The sequence below is a fragment of the Heliangelus exortis genome, chromosome 26 (assembly GCF_036169615.1).
Source record: "Heliangelus exortis chromosome 26, bHelExo1.hap1, whole genome shotgun sequence".
NCBI classification, from domain to species: domain Eukaryota; kingdom Metazoa; phylum Chordata; class Aves; order Apodiformes; family Trochilidae; genus Heliangelus; species Heliangelus exortis.
In genome coordinates, this window is record NC_092447.1 from 2,001,578 (window position 1) to 2,020,340 (window position 18,763).

The window sequence follows — 18,763 nt, forward strand, 5'->3', positions numbered from 1 at the left end:
AGGAGGTGACTTTGGAAGGGCAGAGTGAGGATGGCAGAGTGTGACCGTGTACCTTGAGGCCAGAATCTGAGGGGGAAGGGCCTAGAGTGACATGCGCTAGCGTAAGCTGGGCTGGATGGTTGCATACTCGACTAGGTCTCCGCCAGCATGGATGGAGGTCCGAGGGCTGGGTGACGAGGCCAGAGCTGATGTGTCCAGCTCTGCATAGTGGACATCAGAGTCCTTGTTGCCAGAGTTCTGGAGAGAAGAGAGCAGCAAGGCAGGGGGGGATGACACAGGAGGGAGGATTTGGGGTGGGAGTAAGGGAGCGAGAGCACAGAAACCGTGCGGAAGGTGGGGAGCGAGTGATGAGACAGGAGAGGGGTGAGTGAAAGGTGGAGGGAGAAAGAAGAAAAGGGTGGGAGGAGGGAGGAAGAAAAAAACAGTTAAAAAGAAGGAGGTAGGGAGGTAATGAACAGTCAGCCTGGTAAAATCCCAAATCAAAGGTCCCAATGGCACTGCTCCCCAAATCCACCACTGAGCTGAGCACTCCCAGCAGCTGCTCCATCTGCCCCTTTTACTAAAGTTGCTCCCAGCAGCATCTTACTGCTCTGACCTTCCCACCAACCCCTCTAGGATCAACATTTTCTTTAGCCAGAGGTGGTTGAGTGAATTCAAGCTTTATAGGACACCTGAGCTGTCAGTTTTGACCTCGGAATTTGGGGTTCATCACAGCACACTGGAGGCAAATGCAGGGCTGGAGGCATGAGTGAAAATCACGGGGAAGGTTTGAATTCTGGATGTCAGGAAGGAGACACCTGGGGGAGTAGCTTCAAAGCCACATCTCCAAGGGCAAATTTGTAGCAGACACATGACAAAAGGGAAATTACACTGTTTACCCAATACTGTTGTTTTTCCCTAGCATGGGGGCTGTAGAACTCTTCTGTGCTACATTTTTACACTAAGCTTGACTGCTCAGTATGCTGCTGCAGATTAACTATGCAGCATGATTTTGTCATTGTAATAACGTCTACTAGATGCTAAAAGCATCCTTTGGCAAAAAAAAAAAAAAAATAAAAAAAATGTGGGTATTCCCTTACTAAGTGGGCTTATCAGCAAAAGCTGCATGAATGGAATATTATCCAATTTGTCTGATCACTCCCACCCAGGCATCTTTCATGCTTTGCAAATAAAAATGGTCAGAGAACCTTGGGAGGCAGGATGGCCTGAAAACCTCACTGCTCAGTGGGGAAAATGAGTCACCAGGAGGAGCTCTGGTGTCAGTAGCCAAGGAATGAGGGGATACCCTGGATACTTGCCCTGTGGAGTTCAATACTCCCTTTTGGGGCTGGTTTCCTGCCAGCACTGGCCAGGCATCTGCTAAGCATCTCTGGGAGGAGATTGTTGTCTATTCCAAATGAAATAGCTTTTCAGTTTCTCTGTCCCCTTCCCCAAAAGGCTTCATGGAATGGCAATTATGCAAAAGATGTTTAATCAGTCTTTACCTCCTCATTCCTATCTTGTCTACTTAGTCTCACTCCTCTCCAAAATAGTGCTTCCTTCCCTCTGCAGGTGTGTTCTCCATGGAGTTCCCCTGCTTGCTGCTACTGTTGGGCTTGCTCCTGCTCCCTGCCACTTGTTTGGAGCAAAATTTATTAAAATATCAATAACATGACAAGTATACAAGTTCTAGCACTGCCACATGCAAGCACTCTGTGTAACTCATCAGCATCAGCACCCTGGTAATTGCCCAGTAAACTGAAAGAAATCATTTTGCTGTCTGCAGCAATGAAATTTTCCCTTCTACCTCTGCAAATGGATATTGCTGACATGTACACTAATCATACTTCTGCTCCTACATCCCCTGGTACCTCCACTTCCCTCGCTCGTGCTCTCTCTCACACAAACACAGCCTCTATGTGACCCCCAGGCACTGCCACGTGCACACTCAGCACATTTCTGCTTTTACCCACACCCATGGTACTCTGCACACTGACACACGTGGGTGCTGGCACACTCAGACACTCATAGTCTCTGAAACACACACTCACCTTTTCCATTCCATTCACATGTAAACCAAAGCTTTTACTCCACATCTCTACCCTTGATTGTCCACTGCTTATTTCTGTGCTCTCAGCTTCCTGGGGTCTTTCCCACAGTTTGCAACACAGGAACATACATATTCATTTGTAGCTCTTGACACAGGGCCCACCCCTGCTCTCTCCTGTCTCTGCAGACATGTCCCAGCCTCTCCCCTTCTCCTGCTCCCCTGCCAGCACACATCTGCACACATCTGCACACATATCCTCTTTGTGGAGTCCTCCTCCACCTGCCTTTTTTTTCTTTTTTTTTTTTTTTTCTCCTGGCACCACTCCCCCTGGCACCCCCTCTCTCACTCTTTGCCATTTCCAATCATTTTCTGACTCCTGTTCTAGGGCTGTGAAATTGTCAACCCCAGGCAGTGGCTTTCACGCCGCGTTGTGATAAATCTCGTTTATCCCAAATTATGAGGCTTTGCACAATTCATTTAAAGCTGAATGCACCCACCCCTTTTTCCTGCAGAATCTGCTCCCTTCAACTCTCATCTTCTTCACTGTCCTCCCGAGACAAAGCTCAGGGTGAAGTGCAAGCAGAACAAGAATATCCTGTCTTTCTTCTGTGCCCTCCCATCTAAAGGATCCCAGAACCATGTGTACAGCAGCACAGCTGCCTGGGGAGGAGGGAGCTGTATCATGGTGATGCTGGCAGATGCCCAGTGAAGCTGAAGGCAATGTGCTTCCCTCCTCATCCTCCAACTGACCTATCTGCTGTGCTTTAGGGCTGAAAAAAGCAATGCCTTTGAGAGGTCCTGCAGCAGGAGGGCAAGAGCTGGCTCCTTTGCAAAGCCTGCCCGGGCCACCTGATGCACATCTGTCCCTGGCTGTGGCAGCAAATACTGCTTGGTGTTATCTGGGAAAAATCCAGGAAAACCAGCACTCCTTGACACCCTCCTTCCCCTTGCCAGTCATGAACTTGAATAGCCTGCTGCAAGCTCAGAGGATGCAGTGGTTTAGCAAGAAATGGGAGCAAGCCTCGTCCTGTTCCTGGGGCAAAAAGCCAAAGAATGGTGCCTGAGTGTGATGGGGGAGCCTGGTACCATGAACAGGGACTGCCAGGTCCAGTTCTCTGCTGTGCTAGACTTGTGCCCAGAGCAGACACAGCTGTGGCAGCAGTGACTGAGTCACTCAGACACCACCTCCCCACTGCAAAGGGAGTTTCTTCATGGCCAAGTGAAACGAGGGCTCCACAGGCTGTCACCTCTTGGCTAAAACCATGGGTAAGGAGCAGTGAGTGTGCCACGCATGGGACATAGAAATGCATCTTCTCAGACCAGGACTGAGAGCAGCAAACTCAGTTGCTATGGTTACGGAGCAGTTACCCATCACGCCCCATCTCACATCACTAACTCTGCCACTTAATTAACTGCCTGCTCGTTATTTCCCAAAATGAGCTCCTCCATCCTCCTGCTTGCTTGAAATTTGGCTCTCGGATGCTCTCCACAGAGCAGCCAGTCTGGCTCTAGCATCCTGTGTTTCATTTAAAATTCACCTTCCACTTAGCAAGGATTAGGAAGAGCTGCAGACAAGCCCTGGGACTGACAGTGGGTTGCAAAGGGAAGTTTTTCTTTAGGGACACCAGCCATTTTCAGCTAGAATGAGCTAAACACTTCATTCAGCTCAGCACAGAACTGTGTCTTTTTATTTTCAGTGCCCTCAGCATCTGTCTTGCTGCAGACTTCTGCTAGCTAAATGTCACTGGGCCCTGTCCTTCTATTATCTGCACAGGAATACACATTAAATGGCCATACCAAGCTGAACCTGAAGGTGGATTATAATTAGTTATGTTCATAAAATATTACTGTGCTATTGGCTGATATTTATACTGACTTCTCAAACAAATGGGTTCACGTTGTTGGGAGCTGCAGGCTTGGTGCAGATCTGAACCACTCTTTGTGGAGGAAAGTTTGGAGACCTGCAGCAGTTCCATGGGGATCCTGTGTCTCCCATGAGGACTCTGGGGAGCAGCCTCAAGCCACGGGGTGAGGGAGGGAAAGGAGATTGTCACAGGTTTTCTGTTTGCTCATCCTGGGAGGAGTCTAATCCTACCTGCTCTCTGTTTCTTATGCCTTTGCCCTTTGAATCTAACATTTCCTCCTGCAGACAAGTCCTTGAAAATCAGCTTTTCCCACATGGCTCTTTTCCCACATCTCTCCCTGACCCTTAATCTCTCTGCTGCTGCCACACATTAGCATCTCCCTAACTGAGACACAAAAATCCACACACAAAAAAGGGTGTGTGTGTGTGTTAAAAAACTTGTTGTTGGTTGAGAGTCAAACACTTGGCAAGCTCTGCCCTTCAGGTAACTGTTTTGTGAAGCTCTTGCTGCAGCCTATGCTGCTCTTCAAGAGCTGCTTCATCCAGCTGGAATTCTAACAGGGGTTGGGGAGGTGATCCTGGGGTGGAGCAGCTGGCTTGTAGGCTAAGCTGTCACATGTAGGGAAAAATGGGACTGGCCCAGGTTGTGAGAGTCCTCTGGTGATGATCTGGAATAAGCAGGGTGTTTTACTGAGGAATGGCCCACAAAGACACAGCCCTAAGACCTATGGAAACCAAGGATAAAAGGAGCAAATGCTGAATTATCTGAGAGGCAGGCTGAGATCAGGCTGTGAGGTTGCCTTCCTCCAGAAGAGGATGCTCCTGGCCTGGGAAGGCTGCTTGTTCACCCTCGCTGGATGGTGAGGGTCTTTTATACTGTAGAGTGAGAGAACCTGTGTGAAAAGCAGTGAGGCTGGGGGTGAGGATGAGGTCAGACAGCAACCTGAGTTCCTTACCAGTTTGTCAGCATAGGGAGAGGGCTCGGTGGCTGCCATGTCATAGTATGGAGTCTGCAGGGGGAGCTTCTGGATTTCCTCCTCGTGTTTCATGTTGTCTAAGTGAACAACCTGGAAGAGAGGTGAGAGAATAGGGATGAGGAGAGCAAGTACTATCCCTCTGCCACAGCTTGGGGCAGCACCTGCTTCAGGTGACACCCCCAGCAGATATCACCACGAAGGGCAGTGCATCTGACATTCCCCCTTGTTCCTGCTCTGCTATTTGCATCCTGCTCCCTTTCTTTCCTTCTCACATCCCTCACTGCCACTCATGACATTCAAAATGGTGGGGATGCTGCAAAGGGCTCACACCCAGGAGCCCATCTGAACACCAGCTCATTTGGAATTCAGTCCTCACAGAAGGGAGTAAGCAGGATCCAGATTTTATCTTTCAATCAGTGCCAACCTTTGGGGATTCTGGGCAGACAAGTCCTTACTTTCTGTCCCTCAAATCAAAACCACAGGCTTCTTTGCTCTTGCAAGCCTGGTTTTCCAAAATTTAGGCACCATGGACACTGCTTGGGATCACAGAGGGAGGAACTTGCAGCTGGGCTGGGGAGGGTGTACCTGGATGTCTTCTGCAGTCAGGTGGCTTTTCATCTCCTGTTTCCTCTTTGGTGGAGGGGCAGGTTTGTGAGATGGAGGCAAATCCATTCTGCAGATAAAGAAGTGAGTGCTGATCAGAGGGCAAGAGAGAGGGGTCTGCTTGTTCTGATGGGCTGTAACAAGCTGCATGCACTGAAAATTTGATTGCATTTGTCACCAAACTGCCAATGTAATAACATACCTTATTCTCTGTAAGAATATCCCCCATGCCCTCTTTTTCACCCCAATTAGAATTGTTAATAGAAAGAAACTCCCTCCTAGCATTCTATTCCTAATTCCAAGCAAATCCTCATGTTGGATTGCAGGTCCTCAGGGTGCAGCTGGGATACCTCTCTCCTGGCACTGTTTTGGAACAGCACCACATCACCCCATGGGACCTGGCTTATTTTATGGCTGCAGGGTACCAGAAATTGTCTGGCAATGTTTGCTGCAAATCAACAAGGGGAAGTCTCCCCTAATTCAGGAGCTTATCTGGAATGGTAGCCCCTGCCATGGGCTTCCTTGGAGGCTTTTGAATCTTCCTCCTGGACATGCTGTGCCATGCAGGGACTTTCATCCCTGTCCCCCACCCAGGGGATCAGCTTTTGCCCCAGAGCATAAGGACTGGCAGCCAATATAATCCTAGCCTGGAGACTGTCTCTGCACATTCTGTTCATATCCACAGATGTGTCTAATCCTTTTACACAACTTATTAAAATTCTGATCCACTAATTAGCTGGCACCCCCTCCCCTCCCTCTGTACAAACTTCACCAGATGATAGAGATGAGAGACTTTGCTTGGCAACCCAATGGATTCCAGCATGGGACCAGAGTGTACAGTGAGGGGGAGAGGAAAATGTGTGCGATGAGAGGGAGAGGTTCTGGAAAAAAAAAAAAAAACACAACTCAACATGGGCTTTATGGCTCTAAAGAAAAGAAATGCTATTAACTTTCAGAGGCTTTAGAGAAGACTCCACAATAGATGCAGCACCTTTGCAGACTCAGGCACCAGTGTGTTTCTGCTCTCAGCTAAAGTGGCTCTTCCCTGTGCCTGCATGAAGGGCCATTGTGGGGAGAGGGCTGTCTAAATGCATCTCTAGCATAGGGCCAGTGCTGTTGATGTAATTTCACCTTGTGGTGCTATTTTTTTGTTTGTGTGCCTTTCTGTCCCCCTGCTCTCTCCAGGCCTCTTCCCTCCCTCTCCTGCTATCCTCCGCTGCCCTCACTCAAATGGGATTAAATGGAGCACAAAATGTGGCCAGCATGTAACAGCAATGTGGAAAATAAAAGCAACTTCTGGCCTTTGGGCTTTCTGTGCCTCCCCTTTGAGGCGGAAAGGAAGGGAGGGGATGCTCTTGTGAAAAGGCAGTGACAAGGTAGAGCTTTTCAGGCAGAGGCCAGGGCAGAGATTTCTGAAGAGCCCATGCTGCATAGGCTGAAATCCAAACCACTCGTTTCCCTGCCTGGGATCTGTGCTGGGCAGAGCAATGCAATTGCCCATCAAAGAGGAGCCCCCAGGCTGTCCCCTCTCCCTGCTCTCAAGTGTCTGAGTTCCTGTCTTCAGGCTGGCACCATATGTACAGAACTGGACAGCTGAGGGGATGTGAATCCTTTCTGGACTCTTTGGGGTACATTCAGAGGTGCTCAGGGTCTCTCAGAGACCTCTTTCTGGTGACAGAATGGGATTCAGCCTAAAACAGGAACCCCAAAGCTATTTCCCTAGAAAAGGAATGATAGGATCCTCTCCTACCACTGGAGGTGAGAAGGGCACTCAGCAGCTCCACCTCCCCAGGGATAAGCTACAGCCCAAGCAGCACCTGGGTGAACACCCCCATGCTTCAGTTCCCACTTCAGGCTTGTGATAAGAGTTCAGAAACAGGAGGGAGCAGGATGGAAAGCACTGGGGGGGTGGTGAGGAGGGGAAGCGAGCCAGAGGAGTGAGCCAGAGGGTGAGAGACAGGAAGAAAAGGCAGGAAAAAACATTTTCTTCCAAACTTGTCGTGTGTACAGGGAGCAGAAGGGGCAGCAGTGGCACCTGTGCTGCCGGGATGGTGTCCCTGGGGGGGTACGGGGCTACTCACGGGTCAGTGGCCGCTTCCCTGCGGTGCTTCTGCTGCCGCCTGTAGACAACAATGACAGTGACAGCCACGCCGATGATCAGAGCGGCTGCGATGGCTCCCCCGACGATCCCAATGATGCCTCCCGGGGCACCCTGAGGTAGTGGTTTATCTGCAACACACAGGGAAGCACCAAAGAGAGGGTCAGAGCATCAGGCAACACGACTGGAAAGGTGCAGAGAGCAGTCAGAGCTCAGGAGGAGCAGAAAGCTGGGGCTACAATTCCAGCCCACTGCATCCCCACCTCTTTATTCTGCAATTTCCCCTTCAATCAGGTGGCTATTCCTGCATCTCTTTTCCTGCTTTTGTCCCATCCTCGAAGAAAGAAGGGGTTAGGAATGAAAGTGCTTCCAAGCAGCCACCTTCTGTGGTGCAGAGGGACTCGTGGACCTGCTCCTTGATGCCATTTTGCTACCTTGAAAGCCTTTTGCAGGGGTTTGTGAGGGTGTCTTCACTGAATCCCTGGTGCTGTTGTACTGAAAGGGAGCTTTGCTGTTAATGCAGACTGCAGAAGAGCAAAGGACCAGTGCTCAATTTATTGAGTTGGAGCAGAAGGATGTGTACCCCTAAACCTTACAAAAAAGATGTCCTGAGGGCAGGATTTAGGGGCCGGGGGGAGATGTATCATATCTTACATTTTATCTCCTGTTTGCCCCATGGCTGAAGAGCTCTGTGACTTGGGTCAGCTCCTGGGTGACTGACGTGGACCTGATTCAAAGGAAACCTATCCCGTGGGCCTGATGGGAAAGCGCTTTGAAACGTACGATAAAAGGATTTAATTTGCTCTACCTTCCAACCTAATTAAACTTGAAAACTAGCTAATTGGTACTTTGTACTTACAGCTCTGCGGTGATGAAAGAAGGAGATAATTGGAATGGAGGAAGAAGGAGGAGGAGGAGGAGGAAAACAAATTCAGGGGAGAGGAGGGAGACAGGGATGAGGGACCGAGGTGCTTTGTTGAACTTGTCTGTCACAATTTTTCTGCTCTTCTTGATGCACTGGCTGCTCTTAGAGAGCAGATCCTGGACTCTGTGGGCCTTCTTCTGCAATAATTATGGAATTGGGTAGCACAGAGGTAGTCAGCATCTCCACTAAACCACCCATCCCTAGGGCCTCAAAATTATACCCACTTGACATGTGTGCAGGGTTATAAAGTAGTGTGCATGCACAGATTCCCAAGCCACACAGGACAACTTATACAGGACTTTTCTAGGTGAAAATCTTCCACTTACTCCCACCTCACATCCCTGGATTCCATACTTGCTTAGCTAAAGTCTGGGCTCCCTGAAATCCCACTTCCCAGGTGCAATTGCAGAACTGGAAACTGCCAGATCTCACCTCACAAACACCCTTCTTCACCTTTCAGATTTGCTGCTGTCATCCAGGAGTGAGCTGAGAGGTGTATAAACACTTCCCAGAGAAATCCCCTCTATGCTCAATACCAACAAATTGCACAGCAGAGCACTGGCATGTTTGCCCCATCACTGCAGACCCCTTGAACTCCCTGCACCAGCTGAGCCATTGCCACCAGTGCAGATTTTGCCCTGGGAGCTGTATTGACATGGAGTCCCCACCCCTTTCCATTCAAATCTCATCTTCCCTTGCCTTGCAAGGACACTCCAGAGTCTCCATCAGTCAGCATCCCACACCCAGCCTTCTGCTGTTCCTTAATTAAGAGCTCAGAGCTCTGTGTCTTCGAGGGGAGGGATGCTGTAGTCATCAGAATGTGAGGCTCTGCTCCCCACTGTCCTTGGCAGCCCCTATTCCTTCTCTCCCCTTCCCCATAAACCACGTTATCTTGTAAATAATATTCCTGCCTTGAGACAGCTCCCTTACAGCCATGCTCTGGCAGACAGCTGACATGTTGCAATCCAAAGCCCTGGACAGTATTTGAGATCGTGGCAGGAATGACACCTGTAAAGAATCTTCCAGTCACTTTGTCTGGGGCATAGCTATGATGAATTGGCCCCTAAAGGCTCTTTGGATGGCAGGCAGTGAGCAGGGAACATCAGCCTCCTGCTACTGCTGTAAATCAGTAGGTGAGTATGTGTGTGGGGGAAGAGGCTAGGAGAAAGAGGAAAAGGAAAAAAATAAATAAAGCTGAACTGCATCTCCAGGGCTGTGTAACAGCAGAAAGGGGCTAGGAAAATCTGAAGGGGGGAAAATGAAGCTATCAGTATGCAGAAGAGAGAGGTAAATATTGGGCCCTGGGTAAAGGCAATAAGGGGATGAGGAGAATGAGGAAGCACAAGAAGAAATGCAGATAGCTTGGGGTGTCTACCAGAGTCCTTCCTTCTTGCCAAGCTCTCAAGACTATGGAATGAACATCCTGGTGTTGGTACCCATCCCAGCTGCACAGAATGGCAAAAACCAGACAAGGACACAAGCCTAAGGAAAGAAGATCTGCCTCAACATGTGCAGGGCTCTTTCCTCAGGACAGGCTGAGCTATTCTGCAAAAGTGCAGGTCATATCCTTGCAGGAGTCCAGCTAGGGAGATATGAAAGGTGACAGTGATAATTGCTGACAGTGAGAGGAAACACAAGGAGACAAGGGAGATAAATCATAGATGAAGGTCCTAAGAGAGCAAGAAAGTACAGAAGAGAGGAGAAGAAAACAGGAACAGGTAGAGACAGACTTTCCTTTCTGATGGCTCTTCCTTTTTTCTTTTTCCTTTTTTTTTTTTTTTTTTCCCTTAAACCTTCTTTCTTATTCATCCTCAGCTGTTTATTTCCTTAATCCCTCCTTCCTGAGGAAGAGCTGTGTCTTGTACAGTTTGGAGAGTTGACCTGCAACCTATTTCCTCCCCTCCTCTGTGTGTGTGGGCTCTTTAACAGGTAAAATCAGGGACACCAAGAGGAGGGAAGGGTGGCTGTGTTGTAAGTCAAACAGGAGGGCAGCAGAAAAGCCTCAGGAGAAGATGATAAGAACTGGCAGATGAGGACTCAGTTACATTGACAGGGCTTTTGGGCAGCCCTGGGAAGATGTTTGCAAGGCTTGTGAATCAGGATCGGATTAAACTGGCAGGACAGCTCAGGGGCCTCCAGACTGGAGTGGGAAAAGGCTTTGCCAATTAAGAATGCAAAACCCCTTGCTCTGTGTCATGCTCAAATAATTTAAAACTCTGCAAAAAGTTTTTGTGTGAAGCACTTGGCAGTGAGGCAGGTACCAGAGAACCCAAAGGGGCTGAATGAACAGCTCAGCCTTATCTGGATGTCTGAGGGCTGCTGGGAACTCCTTGTTCCTGCTGGAAACTGAATTAATTCACTGTGTTACAATTAAGGAGAAAGAAAGGACATCCCACACCCAGTCTCCTTCAGAGGAGTTTTATTTGTTCCTTTGTTCTCCCACAGCTCTTCTGGAGATGGAAGCAGACACAGGAAAGGAAGAAAAGTGGTTTTCTACCCATAAGCATCCTTCCCAGTCACCTGCTGCTGTGTGTGTCTGGGTTTCCAAACATAACCTGCAACTGATGAAGTTCTTTCTACCAACTAGGTCAGCCAAAACATTCTCTGAGGTGCTGATAATGCATTTCCCCAGCCCCAGTGCTCAGCTAAATCCCATCCAGCAGTCCAGGGCTGTCACATCTCCCAGAGAAGTGAGGAATGTCCCACTAGACAGCAATGTCCATCCTGGAGAGATGCATCAGGCACAAACACAGGGAACAACTGATGCATAGTTTCACAGCACTGCTTATGGAAGAAAAACAACCAACCCACGTTGTCCAGACAGCCACAGGGCTGACTGCTCTATCTGTATGGCCAGAGCTGAGGCTCAGATTTGCTGTGAACAACCATGGCAGAGTTTCAAAGCAGGGACAGAGAGAGCTGTCCACACGTATTGTGCCCAGGGGGTGAAATAGTGCAGCTGCAGAGCCCAGGAGTAAATAATAATAGAGGAACAATGAAGGCTTTGGAGAACCAGCTTGCAGGAGAGCAAGAGAGATGTTCCCAAAGGGAACTTGAAGTGAGGCAAAGATGGATGAACTGGAAGGCTTCCAGAGAAGGGTATGCCAGCACAGGGGAAATGACTCACTTGCTCTTGGAATGGGGGAGTGATGTGGAAGACTTTGCAAAAGGGAAGAAGAGAGGAGTCTATCCTGCTTTTGGAATGGAAGTCTCTTCCCTCAAAGCTACATGTGTGGCTGGGACATCTGCAACACAAAGCAGCCTGGCTGTTCTTGGGATGAAGACTTAGGAGCAGGATGTGTTACATGCACACCAAGGGGCTGTTCTGTCTGGGACTGACTTCTTAGGCAGAGCTGGGATCAGCTGGATAATTCTGCCCTTGCTGGGATATCTCTGCAGAGACATCCAACCTGAGCAGGTGGGGAGGAGCAGATCTGTAAAATGGGGTCCTGCACAAACTGCACAGACAATGGGGTGGGAAAGAAGTGCTGGCAGGCAGGAAATCTTAATTTGGATGAGAGGGATGAGTCTTACACCAGTGATGCCTTCTTTCTGTCCTGACTGTCTGCCATATATTCAGCTTCCTCTGAGAGAGCCTGAGCCCTATCTAATTGCTGATGCACTTGCCTGCATCCCCCAGGTAAATCTGGAAACTGAGTCCAGATTCTGGACAGAATCTGGAAGCTGCTGGTTTGCTGCAGCTCTCAAAGCTTGCTTGCTTGAGAGAGCTGCACACTTTTCTCCTGTCTTTTCCTCCTCCTGACTTCAACCTGATTCCTCAGTGCTTTTCAGGAAAAAGCATAACAACACAGAGCACCTATGATTAGCCCTTTGCTCAAAGATCTGCCTACATCTCCAATCAAATGCAAAGTAGGGTTCCCTTTCCATTTATCACCTCCCCACACAAAACAAATCCCCACCTATTTCACGGCTGCCTTGCTCACAGACACATTGTAAATCAATGGGAAGGGATCATGGTTCTCCTTGCTTTTTGCTGGCAGCTTTGAATCTCTTCTACTTGCCAGCCTTGCTAAGAGTTAATAGTACCCTGGTACTCACTTGTAGCCCCATACAGAGGACCATCCATCCTGCATGTCTAAAGCAGCCTGTCCTGGGCCAGTCCCAGCTCAAAGTGAGCCTGGATTGTCACCTGACCTTAGCACCTGCTGGACTCTCTGCCTGCTGAACCTTTGAGCAAGACAACAAGATCAGAGGATCCATATTCATAATACCTGACACATTCCAGGGAGCCTGAGACACAGCAAGTTCACAGAGCTAAATTAAACTGAGCTGAAAAGCTTGGCAGAACAAATACATCTCCACTTTGATTTTAGAGATGAGATCAGGATTGGCCAATTGGAGACACACTCCAATAGCATGCACACCCTCAGGCACTACCTGGTTCAGAGCCCCACGATGTGTGTTTGCAAAGGGTTAATGAAATGCTGTTCCCAGGAGAGCCAGAGACATGAGCTGGGAGAGCTGATGGGCCAAAGGGTAGGATAAACAGCAAGGCTTGCAAGTCACTGGGGATTTTAAAGGGATCTTAATTCTGAGGGAGGAGAGGTGGGCTAGGTTTCTCTGGGGACAGATCCCTTTATGGAGTATATTAAGTGAATCTTGAAGATAAAAGAGATTAAGGAGGGAACAACACTGCTTGGAAAGCTGAGCACAGGCACCAGACCACTGCTGTGTGAGGCTGAAGCTGCCCTCTCAGCAACAGCATTTCCTTTGTCCATGAGAGCTGAGTCCACAATCTTCATGTCCCCTCATTTTGTCCTGATCTGAAGCAGAGAACCAGACACCTCCAGCTGCAGGAATTGCTCAGGAGCTCACATGTTAGCAAGAGAAGGTGCTTCTGGGTTTGTGTTATCTCAGGAGCTGGAGATGCAGCCAGCCCAAGGGTAAACACTGAAGGGAAGGCGGAGCTGCTGTTCTTCCCCTGTGTCCTGATATAAGTCAGAAGGAATTTTAAAAGCTGCCACAGCCTCTCCTGCCAGGACATTTGTTGATGTAACTCTCGTCTACACAATGAGCCACCACACATCCAAGTCCCAAGCCATGGCTGGGAGCCTGACCCTGCAGCACATGGAGCTCCATCCTCATTCCCTGGGAAATCCCCCAGCACAGCCTGGTCCCAGTGCATCTACCCACTCCTGGCTGCTCTGCTGCACCAGGTCCAGGAAAATGGGTGCTGAGAGGGTCTCCCTTAGGCTGGATATTTTGAGTGGGGCCAAAAGGCAGTGTTGCCAAGGGTGGTTAAACAACCAAATGCTCCTGATTGCTCTGTGCTGTCCTTCCTCTCGCTCCCAGACATGGGAATCCCTCAGGACTGCCAAGTCCCTCTGTGAGTGACCTGATCCATCCCCTTTCTAACTCCTCTCTGCTGCAGACCAGATGACTGGGTATCCCCTGGGTCCTGAGTGCATTCAGAGCATGGGTATCCCACTGTCTGGGTACCAATCAAAGCATCCCTTAACCATCCCTGCCTGCTTTGCTTTCCTCTGTAATTTTTCCTACCCAACTGGCACTTTAAGGCTTTGCAAACCACTTCCCTGTCTCAGATGAGGTCTGGGAGAACTTGGCAGTGTGGTGTGCAGACCCAGCCCTCCCTGGGGTGCCTGCTTTGAAGCTCCTGCCCACCTGCAAGTGGACACACAGGTGTGCTGGACATCCCTGGAGATGTCACACACATCCCAGCAAAGGCAATAATTGCTTTGCCATTCACCCAGGCTGGAGGCATCTCTGCTCTCTCCAGCAAGGACCAGTTTTCTCCCTTTCCTCCTTGTATGGGAAGCAGCAGAGTCATCCTTGGTTAAGTAGCATCTGGTTATGTAGTTGCTGGCTGCAAAGGAATGTCTGGAATGCAGCTGTAACCCTGGTGACATTCCCTTGCAATGCTTCATAGTAGCCATTAGAAAGGATGGGGTCTGGATAAGAGCAATAGAAGCAGCCTGTTAACCCCATGGGATCCAGCAGAGCTGAGGACTGACTGCTGCAGAGTATCTGTGGTAGTGGTATCCCTGAAAATAACTCTCACTGGGCTGGTTTTTCACTTCCACTGCTGGAGCAAAGTGGAGCAGCTGTTGAGCAGCTCCTGGAAAGCTGGTTTGACAGCTCAGGAAGGAAGAAGCTTTTCCTCTGCGTGGAAGGACAGAGCTCAGCAAAGTCTTTTCTGTGCCACAGAAAGAGACAGTTGTTCAGAAGGTGAAACAGCAAGCAGTCACTTGTAGCAGTGTCCACCCACAGAAACTAATCCTCTTTGTACTTTCACACACATGCCAAGAAACCTCTGCATTAACTCCAGATTCTGGGGTGTCCTTGTTTCTTTGTGCCACTCAGTGACCATACATCACCTTGTTATCTCTAAGCCATCTATCCAAATCCAGCACAAAGCTCACCCTGCTCTCTGACCCTCTTGGCCAACTCCACAGATCCCCCTTTGCCTTCCCAGAACCAGGGGCTTCACATATCAGTGCAGCTTTATGGAGAGTGCCCCAGACTCTTTTGGGGCTGAAGATGGGTTCTGGAGAAGATGGGAGATGTTATCTGACATTTCCTCTGTCCTCCAGCCCCCAGTTTCAGTTCTGCTTCATTTCCTTGCAACTTCACATGGTAATGAACAATCAAATCCTCTTGGTAATTTATTTCTTCTGCTGTAGTTTCAGTGAGGTGATGACACTTGAAATTGCCTCTCCTGGAGAGATGAAGGGGCCAGATCCTGAACCCCATTACATCAGAGTGTGTGATCTTAGCAGCCTACTTTATCTGCCCAGGGCACAGCATGGTCCCAAATCCATGTTTTTCCAGAGATTCATCCTTGCTGCCTCCATGAGCCCATTAGGGTCATGCTATTACAAGCAGCCACCAGATGAATTCTGTCAGATAGAAGGTACAGGGACTGCAGCTCAGACTCCTATAATTTGCATTAATAGAGTTAATTTGCTCAACAATCTCCAGCAGCACTCCTGGGAACATCTCTCTTTGCTTGGCCATGTGCCCTGGGCTGTATTTGTCTCCTGTCACCTCCAGGGTGCTTACAGAGCAGGGAAGCTGTAGGTTGGGTGTCCCCAAAGGATGAGATCAGCTCCCTGTTTGCATCTCTGCAGAGGGACTGCTTGGAATTGGGTGCAGACACAGGGCATGGGCAGCAGGGTGAGGAGGAAAAAAGAAGCTGGTGCCAACCTGCAGCAGAGGACCAGGGAAACAAGCAAGGCCTGGGACTCTGAGTCCAAAAGGCTGCCAGAGCTGATCCATCCCAAGGTCCTGCTGTAACCAATGTACCCCCCCTCATTCCCTGCTGGGTGTCAGCATTTTCTGCTCCCAATGCTGAGACAGGGGACTGACCCCCTCCCTGACACAGGAGAGGTTGTGAACCTTAAGGAAAGAGAATCCCAAGGAGGGAGAGGGGTCTCAAAGCCCCTGTGGAGGGTGCAGAACTGCCCACTCCTCCTCCTCCTCAGTTCCCCCTGTTCTGTTGCTCAGGTAACACTTTCAAGGCAGGTTTTCCAAGAAAATTTTTAGGTCAGTTATAATTGGGAAACCTCACATAGAGCTATAAAACATCAGTTAATATGCTGGAACTATCTAGTTAAATGCCAATTATAAAACCCCATAAGCTCCTCAACTCAAATATATTAATAACATAATTAAACATTTATTGCTTATGCAAATTAAAAGTTAAGTTAATCGGACATCAACGAAACCCCAGGAAGTGACCATTTAAGTAACTAATTTCTATTTAATTATGATCCCTTACTATTACAAAGCCCCTGTGCCACTATTCCTGGACTGCTCTGCAATGTTTCCTTGAGCCATTCAGACTCAACATTCCCACTCTGGTATCCATTCATAATCCCAGACAACTGCAGAATTCTCAATAGCCATGGACCTTGCACAGCTGGCAGCAGCTGGACTGGGTGCCCCTCCTACTTTTTGCTCCTTCTCCTTGGTTAAGCTACAAGGAAGGGCACAGACAGAATTACATCTCCTCCAGGTTCTGCAGACCCAGAGGAAAGGGACTCATGGAAAGGCACCTGATGGGAATAATGGATAAGGGCACTCTTTGGAACAGCAGGGAAATTGTGGACCCCAGGGGATTAATGTTTCATGATGGGATCATCTCCTTGGGTGGACAGAACCGTGTGCCAGCAGAGAGCTTCTGTTCATTATTATTGTAAAGTGGTAATTGGAAGGGCTGGGAGCTACAGCAGGACAATGAGCTGAGGCTGGGAGATGGGAAATGAAGTGTTTTGTGCCTCAAGGGATGGAGACATCCCCTTGGTGAGCAGAACCTGTGCAGCCAGGGCCATATGGATGGACTCCCTCCCTCCACACGACAGGCAATCAGTTAAACCTGACAGGTGTGAAGTTGGCAATTTTATTTTTCATCTCCCAGTTACACTGCCTTTTCCTCTGCCTCTTGGAGCCCTTTGGCTCTTGAAATTCCAATTCCAAGCCTACCATGAATGTGGGTGCCTGGGAGATCCTTCTGTATCTCAGTCTCGCTCACAACAAATCCTACTCAGCCCACATGCATTTGTCTGGGTGGAAATAAGTGTAACTCCACTGTAGTCAGAGAAGTTGAATGTGCCTGCACCAACAGGGAACCTGGCTCTATATCCTCATCAGAGACATTTCAACCCTGAGCTCTGTGTGCATCTCCTGGCTCCAGGGAGATCATCTCATGGGGTTTGCTCTGGTGTAGCCTTTCTGCAGCTGGCCCATGCTCAGTGATGGGCATGCAGCCCAAGAGCAAACACAAGCCTCTTGTTCATCTCCTCCTGCATCTCCTCCCCTGGCTCTCTGCTGGCACCTCTGCTGATTGTCAGGGCTTTGAATTTCCTTTTGGGACCAGCAGTGCTCTCCTGCAGGGATGTGGCTTTGAGATCCAAGCCATGCTACCATTTTTCCATGGGCTGCACACATTGCTGGCATTCCCACCCCCAACGTGTTTCTGGTTTGTTCCAGGGAAACACAATACTTAGGGGCACTGCATGGGACTCAGTTCCTGCTGTGTTCAGCTCTCTGCAACCTGAGCTGCTGAGAAGAGGCCCCATGCAATGGGTTTTATCCATCATCACTTAACTGCAAGACATGGCCTGGGAAATCAGTGTAGCATTTCCCAGGGGCATATCCCAGCAGGACCATGGGCAGAGATAGCCCTTCCTATCCTTCTCTCCAATCCCAGCTCCCTGGTGCTCCTTTTCCTTCTTTCCATTCTCCACACCCCCTCAGTTGGCTGATGTGGCTGAGCCAGCTGCTGAGGATCCAGTTCTGGAGGATGTTGCCATCACTGTCATGGTTGCTCCTAAGGCCACTGACCTGAGTGGCTGCAGATGGAGCAAAGCTACACTTCCAGCATCTGTCAGTACTGAGAGGAGCTGGCAGACAGGGGAAAATGAGGGGAGTAAAACACAAGGACACAGAGCTACAACCTCTTCTAGCGGCCACAACTCTCTTGCCCACATTGAAGCCTGTCAGCTAAACAGTTGCTGTCTTTTTTCCCTGCTTTGCATCTGGAGGAAGCCTCCCCAGGGCTTGCCCCCTTCTGAAGTGAGCTGCTCAGCACCCTCCTTTTCCAGCAGAATGAGTGAGAACTGGCCCTGTTAGGGGGGTTTGGAGGGAGCTTGTCTGCCAAGCAGCACACAATCCCTGCTCCCTGGGACCAAGGAGCCTCCTGCTGCTCTGCTGCATGCTCCAGCTTTGTTGCTGACAGGGAATGAACACTCTGCACTAAACCACTCATTTCCAGCCCAACCCTGAACACTTCCCTCTCCATCCAGCTTATGTCACAGAATCATAGAATTGGCTGGGTTGGAAGGGACCTCAGAGATCATCAAATCCAACCCTTGATCCACTCCCCCCGTGGTTCCCAGCCCATGGCACTGAGTGCCACATCCAGGCTCTTTTGAAATATCTCCAGGGATGGAGAATCCACCCCTTCCCTGGGCAGCCCATTCCAATGGCTGATCACCCTCTCAGTAAAGAAATTCCTTCTAATGTCCAACCTAAACCTCCCCTGGCACAACTTGAGACCTCTTGTGCCCTCTTGTCTTACTGAGAGTTGCCTGGGAAAAGAGCCCAACCCCCCCCTGGCTCCAACCTCCTTTCAGGGAGTTGTAGAGAGTGATGAGGTCTCCCCTGAGCCTCCTCTTCTCCAGCCTCAACACCCCCAGCTCCCTCAGCCTCTCCTCATAGGGTCTGTGCTCGAGTCCCTTCACCAGCCCAGTTGGACCTACTCCAGGACCTCGATATCCTTCCTAAA

General features: G+C 49.5%; 1 protein-coding gene across 3 annotated transcripts in view; it reads right to left on the minus strand.

Moving 5' to 3' along the window:
* The window catches only part of NECTIN1 (nectin cell adhesion molecule 1), a 90,916-nt gene that overhangs the window by 9,319 nt on the left and 62,834 nt on the right, over nt 1–18,763 (minus strand). For 2 of the 3 annotated variants that reach the window (XM_071769217.1, XM_071769221.1), the window contains exons 6-8: nt 7,555–7,702; nt 5,456–5,543; nt 4,850–4,960 (exon numbers count right to left, since the gene is read on the minus strand). In XM_071769217.1, coding sequence (XP_071625318.1) covers nt 4,850–4,960; nt 5,456–5,543; nt 7,555–7,702 — 347 coding nt within the window. Of the gene's footprint in view, nt 1–7; nt 238–4,849; nt 4,961–5,455; nt 5,544–7,554; nt 7,703–18,763 lie in introns of those variants that run through there. The other variant, XM_071769219.1, reaches the window with a different exon arrangement.